Raw genomic sequence first — 18,025 nt, 5'->3', positions numbered from 1 at the left:
AAATGCCCAACCAAGCAAAGGGAAAGTCCTCCAAAGGTACAGAGGAAAGAAGCTGTCTTAGCATGTGATCTGCTGCTCCCACTGCCAAACCCTCCTTTCCGTACAATGAGCGCTGTGCCACTCTGGTTAAGCCGGTACAACAAACATAGTTTAAAAGGAGACAGGGTTGCCTGGTGGCTGCAGGCGCTGGCTTCAAGGTCACGCAGAAGAACGCAGCAGGGGAGCCCGGAGCAAAAACAGCCGCTTTCCCTCCTTTGAGGGAAGGCTTGGCGAGATTTAATCTCAGGGCGTGGGAAGGGCCTTGTCAAAAACAGTTTTACCTTTTGGACAAGGCTCGATTCAACAACAGCGCACAACCTTTACGGGAGAAAAAAAAACTGCAGAATTATATAAGTGGGTGTGTTTTCTTCCGCCAACAACTCCGTTGATCGCGGCTGAAACTGGAGAAAGGGGGGGGGAATGGGGTTTATCTGGTGCTCAACAACTGGAGTAGTTTTTTTGTGCCAGCTGATCAAAATCATTCAGGAGGTGTTTTTTCTCTCGAGAGTAGAAGCCCCATGCTTTCATCATCTAAGGGAATTTCCTGAGCCAGGGTCCTGATCCTGTCATTTGTTACGGAACAAGAAGTTGTGACTCGTGATGCCAAAGACTGGAGGTTCAATTCCCACCATCTCAGTTGTACCTGCAAAGCTATGGCTGGTGCTTGGACTACATTTCCCATTATCCCTCACCTTTGGCCAGGCCTGGTGGGGTTGACGGGACATGTCGACCCAAACCTCCCGTGGGTCCATGGGGTCTCCCAAACCTGGTTTAGACAATACTGAGTTTAGAGAGAAGGGAACCTGCGACGTGGCTAGCGGATTTATTTATTTTTTTCATTCGGACCTCATGAGGACTAGAAACTTGGGTTATTTTCAGGGAGAAGCTAATAGCTGAGCAGGAACACACCAGCAAGAACCGACAATCTGGAAAACGTCTGCCAGCCAGCCTACAATATCAAACCAAAAGAATAAACGTGGGCCACTCCAGAAGGAAGGGGAGAGGGGTAGCTTTCAAATATATGGGAGTAATGCCCTCGCCGCCCACCCACCCCTGAATCCACAAGGGTTCGGGGATCTCCAGCAGCCCGGTCTGCTCTTTACATCATACAAATCCTATACATTTGGTCTCATGTTTCCATAGACTTATCCAGGTTTATTTCCAGGTAAACATGCCTAAGGATTTAGCTGTCTTGACGTTCCCTTTGTGACCCTCTTCCCTAGAAGGTTATCATTCTCTGATCTTCTGTTTTATGATGTTTCTGCTGCTCCTTTTCCCCCACGGCCTCTCCTCTTTCCTGCCCTTTGGCTTGGCCCTAATCCCTTCAAAAGGTTATTTTTAGTGATTAAGGAGGAAGTCAGCAAAAGTTGTTTTCTGCCCTGCATAGAAGCACTTAAGGGCTTGGGTCACAAATAGTCAGAGGGGAGGGTTCAGGTCTTTACAAGTCAAATTATCTCATCTCCTAATTTCTGCCTTTGTATCTTTTATTTTTTTTTCTTCTCGCACGTCAAAGTCCATGACGCAGTTTGGCGTACTCTTCTTTGATAGCAAACCAAAAAGGATTAAGTTTTTTTTAAAAAAGCTAGAAAGTATGCAGAGCAGACTTAAATCAAAGGGATGCCTATTTGAGTAAATTAACACAGAATCAAATCGAATCAAATCTTCCCTCTCAACATTCAGAGAGAACTGCAGAACTGTATACCCTGGAGTTACAGCCAAGGACGAATAAAATTTTATCAGGTCGCCAACTTTATTTTTTGGCAGGGCTCCTGTGCTTCTAAGAAGCATGGACGCCATGGTCATTGAAAAGCCAGGCTCCTCTGCTCCCATTTTAAGGTGTCTGCATGCTAAGGAAAACTTCACTGGATGAAATTTTGTCAGCTTTTTTTTTTTTTAAAGAAACGACACCAGCCTGTTTCTGGGGTCTTTTCAAAGCACAGACTGAGAAACCAGTAAAATAATATATAATAAAACACCTCCCTATCCCTGGCCAGCTCAGCCCAGTATTGGGAATGATGGGAGTTGTGCTTCAGCAACATCAGGAGGGCTGTACTTTACTCATCCATGCTTTCTGGGTCAGTCCATGTTCCTTTGCTGACTTTAAAAGATGCTAAGCTTGTCCTGATGTGTTTAGCCATCCGAAGTGGGCTCTTGGGTCATTGCTCCAAAATCTTAACTTGAGAATGTCATGGGTTCTAGAGTACCCAAATCCTGCCTCACTGATGCCAGGCGAAGCCCCCTATGCAAATAGGTTGTCCTCCCCCCCCCCCGGAGGTCTCTAAACCATACGACTTCTGGGTGCATCTGGAGTTCTTGCAACCCTGCAGGCTGCCTTTAGTAGGCATGCCTGGGAGAGTCTTTTCTGGCCTGGGGCGATTGTCAATTTACCCGGCAAGAACCAATCCTTCCCTCCCACTTTTGAATTTAAAGAGAGCCCCGCCTCCCTGGGGAGTGTTCCTTCCCCTCCCTTCAGTCCATTGGAAGCAGCCTTTGTTAGTTTGTTGTTGATCTGTTTGCAACTGTAAGTAAAGAATGTTTTTAGTTTGCTGTTGATCTGTTTGCAACTGTAAGTAAAGAGTGTTTTTTAGTTTGCTGTTGATGTGTATGCAACTGTAAGTAAAGAGTGTTTTTTAGTTTGCTGTTGATCTGTATGCAACTGTAAGTAAAGAATGTTTTTTTAGTTTGCTGTTGATCTGTTTGCAGCTGTAAGTAAAGAATGTTTTTAGTTTGCTGTTGATCTGTTTGCAGCTGTAAGTAAAGAATGTTTTTTAGTTTGCTGTTGATCTGTTTGCAACTGTAAGTAATGTTTTTTAGTTTGCTGTTGATCTGTAAGTAAAGAATGTTTTTTAGTTTGGTGTTGATCTGTTTGCAACGGTAAGTAAAGAATGTTCTTTAGTTTGCTGTTGATCTGTTTGCAACTGTAAGTAAAGAAATGTTTCCTATATATTTTCTCCTACAAATGCCTCAGGGGTGTGTATTGAGGCCTTAAGTGCTAAATGAGAAAAGGGGGAAGCTATTCTGCACGGTGAGTCTCTACTTCTACTGCGTCGCAAAAGTGAATTTTACTAGAAATCCAAAACTCTGCAACACATCCTGCCCCAGATCAAGGGCTTTTCTCCACTGGCAGAACGTTTTATAGGGTGCAAAAATTGTCCGGGCGATTTGTCAGCTTGGAGAGATCTCCGTGTCCCAATTTCTCATCTGTGTTTGGCAGCAGCTTAGCCCACGGCTTCCGCTTCACACTGGGGACGGGAGAAAATGGTCTTTTTCTCCTTCTCAGCATCAATAGTTTGATGCAGAAGCTTGTTGGCCATGCATGCCTCCCTCCTCGTCCTGGATTGTTCTAAGCACCTCGGACATCACCGTGGAAACCGTCACCAATTAGCTGCATGGCGGGGTCTAAGTGCTGCCTTTGTGAGCAGAATGGAACATAAGGAACGGGGGTACCCAGGAAACCAACGGCCATCTGGTTCCATTCGGCAAATAACGCCGGGGCTGGCCATTGACAACGTACATACTTTCATTCCATGTGTATCGCCATTGATGATGTGCAGGATCAAACTTGTTTCTGAGATGGTAGGGGCTATATGTGTGTATGTGTGTGTGTGTGAGAGAGAGGCTGTGTTGTATAACAATATAGAAGAAGGAGTAACTATGTTTGTCAAGTTTAAAGATAACATACCAATATACCGTAAATACATTAAGCACAATTTGGTGTATACAGTATCCAGTGTCAAAACACTGTTTATTCTATTCTACATGTTCTACAGTAAAAGTTCTTCAACATTTTTTAAACCAAGAGTCACTGATGATTTATTTTCAATTATCGGCACATACGCCAAATGGAGAATATTATGTATTTTACGCTGTATGTTGTTGCTTTTTGAAATCTAATGCTTTAAACTGCTGCGCATCAACTCTGGTGCAGGTTTTTCGGCACCATAAGGGGATGCAGCTTGGCCGTTAGTCACAAAAACTAGCCAACGTACTGAGCCAGTGGAGGGTGGAGACATGGCCAAGCAGCTTGGAGTGGTGTGTGTGTCTCCTGCAAAGTTCCAACTAAAACTCGGTACTGGTTATTTCTTTGCAAAGCGGCTACCCTCGGACATTTAAGCCTGTGGTGTACAGTCTTTACGACATACAGTAATCCAGATCGGGGGGGGAAGGGGGGAAAGAACAAAGAAGCTTAGACATATTTTTAGTTTGCTCTCGGAAAAGTTCACGCCAATCTTATTCAAGAGAAGAGAGTTTTGCTTGAAGGCGTTTCTGTTTTCTATCACGAAAGAATGTGGCCTTCGCTCTCTCCATCTTGGCGAAACTCAGAAAGTCCATCCGCCCGGCCTGCTTTCGATGATACCGAAGCAAGATGTGAAAAATCTTCTGTTTTGATTGCCTCTTTTATCTTTCTCAAAAATGGCCATCCTGCTCTTTCAGCCAGCGGGTACAGCAACGGAGTGTTGCAGCATGAAGCGCTTCAGAGGGACCGCCACCGAACAACGCACTTTTCCAGCTAATAATATTCAGAAGTGGTTGATCGTTCCCTTCCTCTCACGGTGCCCGGGGATTGTGCAGTTTACCCAAGGCCACACAGGCTGGCTCTTTTCTCCGGAGGCGCGTTGTGGGAATTCGAACTCCCAACCAATACCTAAATTGCAGAGCTATCCGGCCAGCCGCAGTTGAAAACCTTGGTGAAAGGGGCATAATCAGAGCGGCCCTCCCCAACTAGATGATGCCAGACTACAAGTTCCATTGTGCTTGACCAGACCAATACCAACCCTCTGGAGATTCACAAGTCAGAGAAGGTGGGGTGTGAGCATCTGGGAGCCCATGTGGCTTTTTATCTTTGCACCCATCCTGGATACAGATGCCAGGAGCCTCGCCCGTGTGCCAAACCTGTTCTTCCGGCTGATTGTGTGTGTGTGTTGCCACCCTGCCCGCAACGGGCACATTTCCTTGTTTCGTTTGTGACCCAGATTGTTTAATGGGGAGATGATGGGCTGGAGCAAGGATTTCCAGAGAGCGGACCAGGATAACATCCGACGCTTGTTCCTCTTGACCCAGTGAACCCATTGTCGTTGATGATGATGATGATGATGACAGAGGCTGGCAGGAGCCTTCCCCCCACCTGCCTTGAGATGCTGAGCATTGACTCCGTAGCCTTCAACAAGTATATACCCAACGGCTAAGCACCCTGTGTTTCCCAAGGACTACAAACTCCATACTCCTTCACTTCCAACATCAGGCGAAGTCTTGAGTTTCCCCAAAATCGGGGAGACCTGCGGCCTATGGTCGGTGCCGACATCAGGCGACGCTTGTAATGACAAGTCCCATGATCCCCAACAATTCGTCACATAGGCCGGTTGACTCTACACCTCCAGTTCCACTATTGTGGGGAAACTGGGTTTTGTGGTATTTCGTGTTGTTGCCCGTAATGGTTTTAAATTGTTTTAAATCTGCTATTGTTTATGTTTTTGTTCAATGTTATTTTGTTATTCTGTGTAAACCGCCCAGAATAGATGCACTAATGGGGGTGGTATATAAATAAAATCAATGAAGAATTACTGGTCCTTAATAGCCAAACACAAAGTTGGCATTTATATGGACTCTGCGATGTACTTTTTCAAGACCTCCCAGAGTGTCCGGAGTGGCAAATTTTTATTTATTTTATTTTCAAAAAAAAAAAAAATTATCCCGCCTTTCTCTGGAAAAAGGACCCCACTATTAAAACGACAATATTTAAAAGCTGAAATAATTAATAGGCAAATATCTGAAGAATTAAACAAGTGTTATATTAAAAACGGTACGTAAAACCAGTACTGAAAGACATTTAAAACAACAGTTTTAACAGAGAGTCACAGTCCATTTAAAACAAACCCTCTCAGACTGCTAGTCAAAGCCTGCCTGAAGAGAAAAGTCTTGGCCTGCTGGCAGAAGGAGAGCCAGGATGGGCCCAATCTGGTGTCCAGTGGCAGGGAGTTCCACCATCTGGAAGCGGCCACCCGAGAAAGGCCCTCTCCTGTGTCCCCACCGAGGGCGCCTGTGAGGGTGGTAATCTGGGGAGGGCAGATCTCAAGAATCTCCCCCAGTTACCGCAGATAATAGAAGATTTTTGAAGGCTGTAATTCTTCCCCTTCAAAGAATTTGGTCCAAGTGGAAAACTTCAGTGCGAAATCGCTCTCGGGAGCCAGAAACGTATTGGGGACGATAAAAACAAGCGTTCTGGATGCTGTTTTGCTGGAACTGCCTTTCCCTGGGGAAAAGCGTAGGGGCAGAGCGGTGCGGTAAAGGGTGACCTAGTTCCAACTTTGCGGCTGGCGCTTTCGCAAACGCGATCCTGCTTGTCCAATTTGCCGCTCCAGATTCTCAGGGATGTTGGCTTCGATTTTGTACCAGCCTCCTCCTGCCTAAACAAAGGCCGGACCGGATATTTCAACAGCAAATCTCCTGGAGAACAACGAAGGGTTTTACCCACCTTTCAGCGTGCTGCAATAGTTGGCAGCGGGAAGGAGATTGCCAACTTTTCCCGGCTGCTCGGGGCCTCTGCAGTTCGAAGGCGGCAAGTCAGTAGATCAGCCAAGAAATCTCTCCCCGGAATAGAGATCGGCAGCCAGCGGGAGGGGAAGGCTTCGCCTGTTAAATGTCTGCCTGCTGGGCTGCCACCAAAGACGCAGGAGCAGAGGCTGAGTGAGAAAGTTGGCAACCTGACAATCATTAAGCAGATTCAGTTAAAAATGTTCATCTTGTTCATATGTTTTTTTTTAATATTTCAATTAATTAAAACATAGTGGATTTAACAAGAGCAGGAACTAAACTCAGGTTCAGGAAGAGGCAGTTGGACTGCAACTTCTATTAGCCTGCACCATTAGCAATGCTCAGTAGGGGATGATGGGGTTTGTAGTCCAATAACATCTGAAGGGCCCTTGTAACACACTCTGGTTCCTCGTTCCAGCCAAACACAAAATCTCACCTGTCATGTAGTTTTGTGAGAACAGAATACAGGAGAACTATGATGTTCCCTTGAATGCATTAGCCGAAAGCCAAGATCTAACCAGAATTTTTTTTTTGAGTTAGCAGCGGGTTGGATTGGATGACCTCTGAGGTTCCCAACCTTTTTCTCTGGAAAGATTCTCTTGTCTTTGGGAGTAAAGAAGATTCTCCTTTTTGACATGCTGTTCCTTAATTTTAGGAGAACACCCACCCATCCATCCCAAAAGCACTGCACAGAGACCTGCAGACAAACGCACAAATGTGGTTCTTCCTGGTGGGAATCTGATTTCTGATTTCTGAACGCAGCACCGAAAAAGGACGAAGAACCTCCTTCAAAGGCCTCGGGAGTCGATGTCGCAAGCCGGGAACTCTTTCGGCGAACAAGTTTATGAGCAGCCGGCGCTGCAACGCAGCCGGAGAATCCAGGCACAGACGAGGGAGGATAATTACTACACAGACGAAGAAGGATAATTATCCCCGGTTGCGTTCCGCGGAGAGAAGATGTAGGTTAAATATTAGCGAGACACGGCCGTGAGGACAAGTCAGCAACCAAGAGAAAATCCCTGGAGACAGCCTTTTCGGATCATGCTGTTCCTTGCTTCGGGAGAGACTCTGGCCCTGTTGTTAGACAGAGTCCGGCGTCTGCCACCAAATGTTCGCCTTTTACTTTGCTGGATGAGATGCGGTCCTTGGCTAGCGATCCCATCACGGCCTTCTGCATCCTGCGGTGAAGAAAACCAGTTTATGATGGATGGTTAATTAAAGGGAGAACCACTTGTACAATTGCCTTTACACATCTGATTTTTTTGCTATAGGGTCATTCTGCCTTTCCTGCCAGGGATATGGGGGTGATTTTCTCTCCTACTTGCTAAAATAATTTGGCTCCCTGCCTCCAGCAACCACGAAATGCCAGTAATTCACATATCTGAATCTTTAAGACATTGTTTTCCGAACTTTGAGGCTGTTGGGCCTCCTTTCTCGGAAACGTTCATGTCCGGGGATTCTGGGAGATGTAGTCCAGGGGCATCTCGAGAGGGTTAGACTGGGATGCAGAAGAACTAGGTCCAAATCATCACCCAGCCATGACATTCTATTGGAGTTGTTTTTTTTCTTTTTGCAACCTTGCATGACTGTCAATCAATCCAGGCTAGCCAATTGTTCCCTCCCTGCCTCTGAATTCAAAGAGAGTCCCGCCTCTCTCCTTTGGAGCTTTTCCCCTCTTCGTCGTCTGCCGAAAGCTGTCTGTTGAGCCCTGTGGTTGAAAGCAGTCAGCCACGTTTTTCAGGTTTGCTGTTTGATCTGTTCAGTTGTAAGTAAATGACACGTTTTTTTATTATTTTCGCCAACTAATGTCTCGGGGAGTGAGTTGTGGAGACTGTCAGTGCTGGTTAGGAGAAAGGGGTGGACCGATCTGTGGAACTTGAAGCTAGTCTGCTTTGTGGATCCCTGCACCACTGCTGCGCAGATAGAGGAATTTAACCACAAATTCAAAACTTTGCAACTAATTAGTTGGGTGGCTTTGGGAAGAAATCACAGTCTTTTAGCTCATCCTTCCTCGCAAAGCTGTCGTGAAATTCAAATAGGGAAAGGATCACGTATTGGGGCATGCTCTTTCTGTCTCTGTGTTTTGTGTTTTTTTTGCACTCCGACACCCAAAATTCTCAAAAAATCCCCCAAGTAGAATTTACCTTTGCAACAAGAAGCAGAGCGCAAGAAGTCCAGAAACACAGGAGAGCACAAACTCTATCCCGCAAGCTGCCTTGATCTCAGCCCGGGAAAGATAGACATGAAGATGATGGGGAGGAACCACACGGCCCCTCCCTCTGTTCCTGTGAACAGCCTTCCCTGAGAACTCGCAGCCGTCCTGACTAAATGATCGGCATCACCTTTCTTCCCGTTCACTGGACCGTCTTCGGTCTCCAGTTCAAAGCCGAGATTGCTCAATAGAGGTTGTTGCTCAATTTTACCTGGTTCCTTCGTGTTGACCTGGAGCTCGTAAATAAGAATAATTACAGGTTCCACGCTCAGCCCCAAGGGCCTTGTTCCACAGACTGCATTAGGGGCAGGAGGTTAATTCCAGAATTGCATAAAGCAGCTCCGGAAAAACAAAAAATCAATGTACGGGTGTTTCTGCTCCGGTTGGACAGCAGCCCCGATGGCCTCAGGCAGCAAATACTAGGGGTCAGCAAGCATCCAGCTCCTGGATTTCATGTCTTTTCATGGTCTAACCTTGCCCTAAGCTGCCAAACTAGCCAGTGCTCCTGCATATCCAAGCAAGCTTTTTGTATTTGAACTACCTTTGATGGAAGAAATAAAATCCCACCATCGTAGAATTTTTTCCCCAAAAAAAAATACCAGTTACAAAATCCCACCATGTACTGGTTTACAGGCATCTTGTTCCCGTTACCTTTGTAGGCGGGATTGGGGCCAAAATAATTCGGAGGCCGAGGTGGCCCCCTGGCTCTCCCCCTTAAATTTCACAAATGCGGCACCATTTCCCACTTTTTAAAAAAACTAATTTTTGTCCTTCTGGCACTTTTTTTTTATCTATAGACTTTGAGACATGTGGTTTGAAAAGAAATTTAGATTGTTGCTCAGTATTTCTTTAAATGGTGACGGGGAATGGTATATATGTGAGTTGGGGAAATGTGGGGAATAGCTTTGTATTTACTATTTGCAATATGGTCGATTGTCTCTGCATTCTTTAGAAATAAATAAATTTTTAAAAAAATGTGTGTGTGTGTGTGTTTGTTGTGAATTTTGTGTTCTTTTGCGGGCTTTTTGGATATCAGGGAGACCCCCAACTAGTCCTGGGGGAAGGAAACTACCAGACCCCCCCGCCCTGCCCAAAATAACCCACACCAATTTATAGCAAGTTGGTGGAGAAATCTTGAGCGTTCGAAGGGATTTTTGGCCTGCCGAAAGTTTAGAGGTGGACAATCTGTGGCAGATGGGACCCATAAGAGACATCATCCCATAAGAGGCCGCTTCCCCATCATCCACGGAGACCTTTGGGTAAAACCAGACCTTGGATTCACTGCAGCCTCAGTTAACCTACAGCCCATTGACTACAGTGGGTCTACTCTTAAGTCAATGACCTAGCCATCCTCGGAGTCCCAGTGACTTTGTTTGAGCACCCCCTAGTGGCCATGTTCATATGAGCGACGCCTACAAAAAGCTTTTGCATAGAGATTCCTTCATTGTATCATTATTATCATTATGGCTTTCTATTAATTTCACTTTTATTAGAATCCTACAAAAGTTTTCTTTTTTTTCTTAAATCTCAGCCTGATTGGACACGATTTGATGGCCCTCTGGTTTAATTCCTAGTAGGATCAGCTGCTGTTCTTTTAACAAAAGCTTAAGAGTACGGGGGGCATCTGAAAAACTAACTACAGTGGTGCCTCGCTAGACAGTTACTCCGCATGACAGTTTTTTCGCTAGACATTGGCTTTTTCCGATTGCTATAGCGATTCGCAAAACAGTGATTCCTATGGGGGAATTTCGCTGGACAATGTTTGGTCCCTGCTTCACAAACCGATTTTCGCTAGACAATGATTTTGACAGCTCCCTCCGCGCTCGCAAAACAGGTGTTTTCGGGACCTAAGCTTCGCAAGACAGCGATTTAAACAGCTGATCGATGGTTCGCAAAGCGGCTTTCCTATGGCCGATCTTTGCTAGAAAACAACGATTCTTTCCCATTGGAACAGGTTTCAATGCATTCCAACTGGGAAATGCTTTTTGCTAGACGATGATTTCGCTAAACAGCGATTTCAGTGGAACGGATTATCGTCTAGCGAGGCACAACTGTAATTGATTACAGTACACTTCACAGAAGCTTGTAATATAAATCAGTTTGACAGACCACACAGTCACACAGAGTTCTTCATTATTTTTGCTCTTCCAGACTAACACTCCTGTTACTGTTTTTATGTCCTCCAAAGTTTGGTATTTTGCTGGGGTTTTGTTTTATGACTTGCCGGTTTAAAACCTTAGTGATTTACTGATTGTTTTACAAATGCCCCTTCCCTTGCAGCTGTTTCAGAACGAAACATTTAATAAACAAATAATCCTATGCTGTTGAGTCACTTCTGACTTACAACGACCCATTTTCAGGGTTTTCCAAATATTGAGTGTTCGGGAACGAGGCCACAGAGCAACGGAGACAGAACAGAATACATCACAGAACTCTGCAGAATGCAATAAAATGTCAGTGCTGTGGTTACACAGAAGGAGAGCCATGATTTCTGTTCTTCACCAAAATATGGTGGAATTTGGAGAAAGCAGGCAAAGCAAGAATGCACAAAGCGGTTTGTTAGAGGGTCAGCTTTTGGGAAGAAAACCAGCAAACATACCTACCTACCTAGATCAGAGATGGCTTCTCATTTTGAGAACAGCAACCTCGCTAAAGATTTCAGGAAGAACTTGTGAAATCTTTCGTTGGCCGCGTTGTAGAGGAACGGGTCAAGGCAACAGTTGACCATGCTGAAGACCACGGAGACATAATAGGCAACTTCCACGTTGTGGAGAAACTCGCAGGACACGTCGTAATATCCCACAACGGCGGCCACCGTCCCACAAACGTGGAGGGGCGTGAAGCAGAGGGCGAAGATGACCAAGGCGACGGCGATCATCTGGCGGGTCTTGGTCTTCATGACTCTCCCTCGGAGGTTGGCTTGGCTGATGTTGGCCACAAAGTTCCCCAGCCTCACGTAGGAGGCCAACGAGACGCCGAAGGGAAGGAGGAAGCAGAGGGTCCCCAGGAGGATGCTGTAGGTCAGGTAGAGGGCGAACAGCTCGGACTGAAAGACGCTCAGGCATTTGACCGTGTTGCCTATGACGGACGTCTTCATGAAGAAGAAGACCGGGAACGCTTGGAGGAAGAGGAGGAACCAGAAGACCCAAATGAGCTTCTTGATGAAGGACTTCGTCCTCCAGACGTTCTTGGCGTTGTAGTGGACGATGGCTTTATACCGGTGGATGCTGATGAGCGTCAGGAAGTAGATGCTGCCGTAGAGGTGAGTGCTGAGGAGGAAGAGTTGGAGCTGGCAGAGGAACTCCCCGAAGGGCCAGTGGTTGCCCAAGCTGAAGTAGGTCACCGTCAACGGGGTGACGGGCAGGATGATGGCGTCGGTCAGAGCCAGGTTGAACTGGAGGAGGATGCTGGAGTTCCAGCGCTTGAGGGTGAACCAGAAGATCCAGAGGCTGACGCTGTTGAAGACCAGCCCGCCCACGGAGAGGACGCTCAAGAGCGCTGGGATGGCCGGGTGTAGTTCCCGGGGGTGGCATTGTGTCCCGTTGGTGGCATTCATCAGAAGATGAAGACGGTGGCGTCCAGATGTTGGAGAAGAGCCGTCCATCTCATGGCATGGATGAAAAATACGGAGGCTTACAGGAGGCGCAGATCTTTCTTCCCCAATCAGAAAGGGTGCATAATATTCACAAATGCCCTAAGGCTGATCTTTATGCCCAAACCCACCGCATCCAACATCCTCTTTTCTTTTCGTTTCCCCCTTTTGCAGGTTTCTTTTGAGTCAACCCTTGGCCTAAGCCCATAGCGGGACATTTGTGCCTCTTCCTATGTGGTTTCTGCAGTTCACAAAAGGAAAAAAAAAGAAGTCAGCATTAACCTGTTCTTGGAACGAGCTTTCTAATTACAAGAAAATGACCAGAGAGATAAAGTGAAGCCCTCTCGCTCTCTCCGGATCGAATCGACAGGGTGCAGGTGGCAAGGACTTCGACGCCTTTTGAACGGCGATGTTCTTCTCCCGGTCTATGGGATCATAGTTTCTAGCCGTCATTTGAGAAAGAAGTTTGAGAAAGTTTGAGTGCCTTTCTTGAGCTCCATCAGAGCCTGTGAAGGACCTCTGAAAACGATGGGTTCCAGGATTTCGTAGCATGGGGCTATGCCATATCAAAGGGTATTGGACGGATGCCGCCCTGCAGGGCAGGCATAGTTTCAGAGTGTGCCTTCTTAACCTCCGTCCTCTTCCACATATCGGAAAAGGACCAGAGAGGGTCAGCCGGTCCTCCCAGCGAAGCACGGAGTGGAAAAATCACCCCGGCCAGGAAACAGATACCACGCATGCATGGTGATGGAGGAGGGAGACGGGTCACCGCATCCTCGATACCGTCTTGTTTGTGAAGGGCTGCAAAGTGGAGAAAAACCCATTCCATGTGTCAAACGATGACCCTGGAGACCTGGGTTCGAAGGTCTCCCCCTGATCTGACCTCACAGATCGATATTTGTGGAGAGCCATCCATCCATGCTGGCTTGGTTTCTCTGCAGGATAGGTATGGAATCGGTGCAGCGAAGAATGAATAATAATAGCAGCCATAGGTTTGGCTGGCTGGAGGGCACCATGGTTTAGATCTCTTTACGAAAGGGTCACCCTAAGTCAGAATGGACTTGATGGCCCATGGTTACGTATTTTACGCACGGGCAGACCGCCGTAACCTGTGGAACCAGCTGCCTCGGCTTTTTTCCTCCCGGATCGGACTCGATCCGCTTCAGATTTGGCCCGTTTCCTCTAAGTCGAGCGGCAGGAAGAGGGAACTCCTTCGAGGAATTGAAACTGAAAGGTGCGGGGATAAGCTTCCCCAAATTCCCTGCACAGATGTCAAAGGGGGGGGGGTGGAGTGGGGGGGGCTGCGCTTCCTGAGCAAAACCACAACGTTTCCTGCTTGTCGCTGTCCGGTGTGGTCGTGTCGCTTCCGACTCAGTGACCCCATGAATGAGCGATGCCCGGAATCCCCTGTCCTCAACTGCCCCGCTCAACTCCTATAAACGCAACCCTGTGGCTTCCTGGATGGGATCAGTCCATTCCGTATTGGGGGTCTTCCTCTTTTCCTGCTGCCTTTCCAACTTTCTCAGCATGACGGTCTTTTCCAGAGAATCCTGCCCTTCTCAGGATGCGCCCGGAGTAAGACAGCTTCAGTTCCAACATTTTTAGCCTCCAGAGAGAGTTCAGGCTTGGTTTGATCGAGGACCACCCTTGTTTTGTCTTTCTAGCAGTCCAGGGCACCTGCAAATCTTGGGGAGGGTGGGGGTGGATTTTGAGGGCACCCGAGACTTCACTGCTTCTACAAAATCCAGCAGTTTTATGAAACCTCCTGGTTGAGATGGATCGGGGTTCAGGCTGCTGAAACACCTTGAGTCTGAGAGATCTCTTCATCATCACCCTCATCTTAGCACTGCAGAGCTGGAAAGGACCTTATGAGATCATCTAGTCCAGCCCCTAAGCCAGCAAAGTTAGAAAATCTCCTCTGACTTATGTTGACCCCATGAATGAGCGATCGCCAAAATGTTATTACTCATCTCCAAGACCCCCATCAATAAAACCACAGAATGATCAGAGCTTAGGAAGTTTTTTTAAAAGCAGTTTGTTACAGTTATAGTTCCAAGACTCTAAAAAGCAAATAGTTACATTATTGTTACAATTTCATAGTAATGTGAGATTTTTCTGTTTCAAAAATGTAACTTAAAAACAGGGCGGCTGCGCACCCTGTAAACTATAAAAGTAGTTTTAAAAGTTATAGTTACTTGCAAAAGTAGCACTGTTCTCTTCACAAACATCATGTCATCGTAGCCGTCCTTGGGCTATTTGGAAAACGGACCAATTGTCATTTGTAACTACATTTGTAACTCAATTACTGAAACAGAGATCTGGGTGCTTCAAATATCTCCTCCTTTGAAATAGGTGGATATCCTGCTCTCAGCTCTTAGCTGTCTCATTTCCCTCCGTTTCCCCACCTATTGTTCATTTCTCTACTAGATCACCTCAAGTGTGTGTCATCTAGTTCTAAATGTTTTGTGTTCAGTTCCCCCGCGTTAACGATCTCAGTTCCTACATCCCTTCATGTGGCAACCGCCTTCTTTCTTGGTCGGTCACCAAGTTTTCTATATGCTGTAGTGCTGTAGCGCTGTAGCGCTAGATGCAAGCTTAACAGCACTCCTTTCTTAAAGGAGCACCCACTTTTCCATTTTTCTTCAAAACAACATAGATTTAGCAACCTACATGCCTGTCGAGCAATCTATTATATCCTTTGATTAAGGATATCTGTTATATCCTTTGATATCCCCCTTGGCTACACTTTCAGACATCTCTGTAAGACGCAGCCATTGTGCGGCACGCTGCAACTCTCGGCTCCGGATCGATGTTTTTAAAAGTCAGGCGGTGTGGAGCACAACATGTAGCCGAGGAATATAAAGAAACCCTGTTGTCCACCATCAGGCACGTTGGCCTTGGTTGCTACCATCGCATCTTCTCTCCTTGGGAGAAAGGGGTTCCTGGTGATCCGGCGCTCCTCCGATCCTCCTGCCTGCTTTCGGGGACTTTGGTCTTTACACTTTCCTGAGGATTCTTCCCGGCTTCCTCCACTCTCTGTACCGCTCTCGCCGCGTTGGGTAAGCCGTTGGCTGAGAAAATCCGGAACGGCTTGTCCTACTGAAATTTTAAAAAAAAACCCAAAATAAGTCCTCCTGAATTAGACCCTCGGAAGTCAGTTTATTCAAGCCTTCTGTTTCCTATTTCTAGAAAGTCTTAAAGCCAGTCTCAATAGCCCCCCCCCCCTCTCTCTCTCTCTCTCTCTCTCACACACACACACACACACACACACACACACACACACACAGAGAGAGAGAGTTGTATCTCCCTTGCAACTGGGAACTCAGGATATACTCTTTCTGAACATGGAGGTTCTGCTCTTACCCATCAGGGTAAAAAACGGAGTTCAAGATCAAAGATCCACTTAGACTAGTATCTTTATTCTCCTCCTGGTCAATCAGATAAGGGATCACTTGTAACCGAGGGGCTGGATCCAGTTTTAGAGTTGTTTTTCCATCCATCCATCCATCCATCCATCCATCCATCCATTGACTAACCCATCCATCCATCCATCCATCCATCCATCCATCCATCCATCCATCCATCCATCCATCCATCCATCCATCCATCCATCCATCCATCCATCCATCCATCCATCCATCCATTTTTCACAGGCCCTCCACAGATGTTCCTTCCTGGTTTAAAATTATTAACCATCTAATAATTGCCAGAACTTGGAGGACACTGACTCTGTTGTTCCAGAGATGGATTAACTCAAAAGTCACATCATTGTGCGTCCGTGGGTGTGTCCGCGCTGATCGGCTTGAAGCGCACACGATCAAACGAACCCTCTTTTTAGCAGAGGACTAGCGCCCTCCTCTTTGTAGGCAGAATGGCTGTGGATTTGAACCCGTGGCCTTTTCGGGGAAGGGGTCTGACAGCCAGCGCAGCCCAGAGGTGGGAAACCACCAGCCTCTGGGCCCAAACCGGCCCGCTGAGCCTCCCCATCGGGGGGTGTGCGCGGAGAAACCGTGTGTAGACAGACGGAGGAACTGCGATACGCAAAGGGTGGAGGTGGAGAGGCGTGAAAGAGGGGAATGAATGAATACATGCCATGTCTAAATGGTTGTGTGTGCGTGAGAGAGAGAAGGGAGGTGTGTGTGTGTGTGTAAATGAATGAGTCAACACTGCACGCCTACGGATGAGTGAATATATGTAGGAATGGGCATATCCGAGACATTGGAAGGACCATCAATGGTGTCTGTACAGTGTGTCCGAAAGAGAGAAGAGAAAAGAGAGAACTAGATATGAATAAGTGTCTGTGCATAAATTACGGTAGCATGCGATGCGTTTGTGTGAGAGGGTGCTGATCTGAATGGCATAGGAGCATGGGGGTGGAGGGGGGGGTTGAGCGCCCAGGCAAGCACATTGGGAGAGACGCGTGTCAGCCATCCGGGTAGCCCCACCCCTTTTGGACTGTCCCCCCCCTACACATACACACACCTGACATGCGCTCTCCGGCATGCTTGCATGGAGTTGACATGGGACCCCCCAAAGAGGAGAAAATAAAATATTCCCTATCCTGGCTATAATGACCCCAAGCTTTCTGGTTTTATTGACTTCTCCCTAAGCCCCCCTGTCTCCGTGGCTGCGCACCCCGATCCCTTGCCTCTTTCTGTCTCAGATCCATCGCCCACCCCTCCTGATTTTCCAAATGACCCCCTTCACATACCTGGCGGACCAGAGAGGCCGGGCTTGCTTCTTCGGCTTGGTTGCCTGCTTCTGATACTCCATCCAGCCACTCACCAACTCATGGATGATCATCAGATAGAGGAGGAAGATGAGGATGGCCGGATCCATTGGGGGGACCTCTGCCTCGCCTTCATCGGGCCCCGGGGACATGGATGCGAAAGCCGCCAGGAGGAGGAGGAGAAGTCAGCGCAAAAGCAGGGAAGGAGAGCCCGACCGGCTCTTCCCTCTTTCCCGAATCCAGAAAAGGAGTTTTCTTTTGGGGTACGATATGTGGTCTTCCGTCAGAATCTAGGCTTTGTTGGCTGGGATCCTCCGGAACGGACGGCGGCTGTCACAGATGGACGGCCCGGCTTGCGCTGTGTCACATGCCGCGCGGATGCAGCCGGACAGGTTGAGGCCATCTCCCCCATCTATGCGACCGCCAGGCCTCTCGCCTGCCTGCAAGCTGGCTCTTAACCTCTCCCTGGTGCTCTATTCCGCACACCGCTCTGCAGATGCACTGCGTGTGTGGCGGCAGTCAAGACAAAAGAGAGCGCCTTGCATCTTTTCTCACACCAAACAAAATCTGACTTCACAGTGCACGTGGCAGCAGAAGCAAGAATAAGGGAAGGAGACATGGAACGGCAGCCCCTCCTAATGCTGGAGGTGCCCACGGAGCCAGGGTGCACCGAAAAACACAGGTTTCTATCCGATTTGGGAATACAGATTTTCCCCCCTCTCCAACGACACCCTACAGTCACCTCAATCCTATATCCTAATATATAATAGCTCTATATTTGCATTAAAAAAAGAGAGATGGCTGTGTTTGGTCTAGGAGTTAAAAAAGAAAAATTGCCATTTTTTGCGAATGCAAAATTCGTTGTTCGGCGAATGCCACAAAACTGTACCAGCCTCTGAGAGTAACAGGCCTCTTTGTCACT

General features: G+C 47.3%; 1 protein-coding gene and 1 long non-coding RNA gene across 2 annotated transcripts; both read right to left on the bottom strand.

Annotated features, from left to right (window-relative positions):
- Positions 1-6,777: 6,777 nt before the first annotated feature.
- On the bottom strand, positions 6,778-13,679 carry LOC110087426 (P2Y purinoceptor 2). The gene is made up of 2 exons (XM_072984648.2): positions 11,390-13,679; positions 6,778-7,748 (listed from the first exon to the last, which is right to left on the bottom strand). The coding sequence occupies exon 1, from the start codon at positions 12,384-12,386 to the stop codon at positions 11,409-11,411; it is 978 nt and encodes a 325-aa protein (XP_072840749.2). The 5' UTR covers positions 12,387-13,679; the 3' UTR covers positions 6,778-7,748; positions 11,390-11,408.
- A 699-nt stretch (positions 13,680-14,378) lies between these two features.
- LOC140702957 (uncharacterized) lies at positions 14,379-17,382 on the bottom strand. The gene is made up of 2 exons (XR_012082230.2): positions 17,086-17,382; positions 14,379-15,473 (listed from the first exon to the last, which is right to left on the bottom strand). It is a non-coding gene; the product is annotated as an uncharacterized LOC140702957 (long non-coding RNA).
- Between the last annotated feature and the right edge of the window lie 643 nt (positions 17,383-18,025).

Source organism: Pogona vitticeps, chromosome ZW-PAR (genome assembly GCF_051106095.1).
Source record: "Pogona vitticeps strain Pit_001003342236 chromosome ZW-PAR, PviZW2.1, whole genome shotgun sequence".
NCBI lineage: Eukaryota > Metazoa > Chordata > Lepidosauria > Squamata > Agamidae > Pogona > Pogona vitticeps.
The sequence above is the reverse complement of the archived record's forward strand: the minus strand, read 5'-3'. Positions and strand labels throughout refer to the sequence as shown.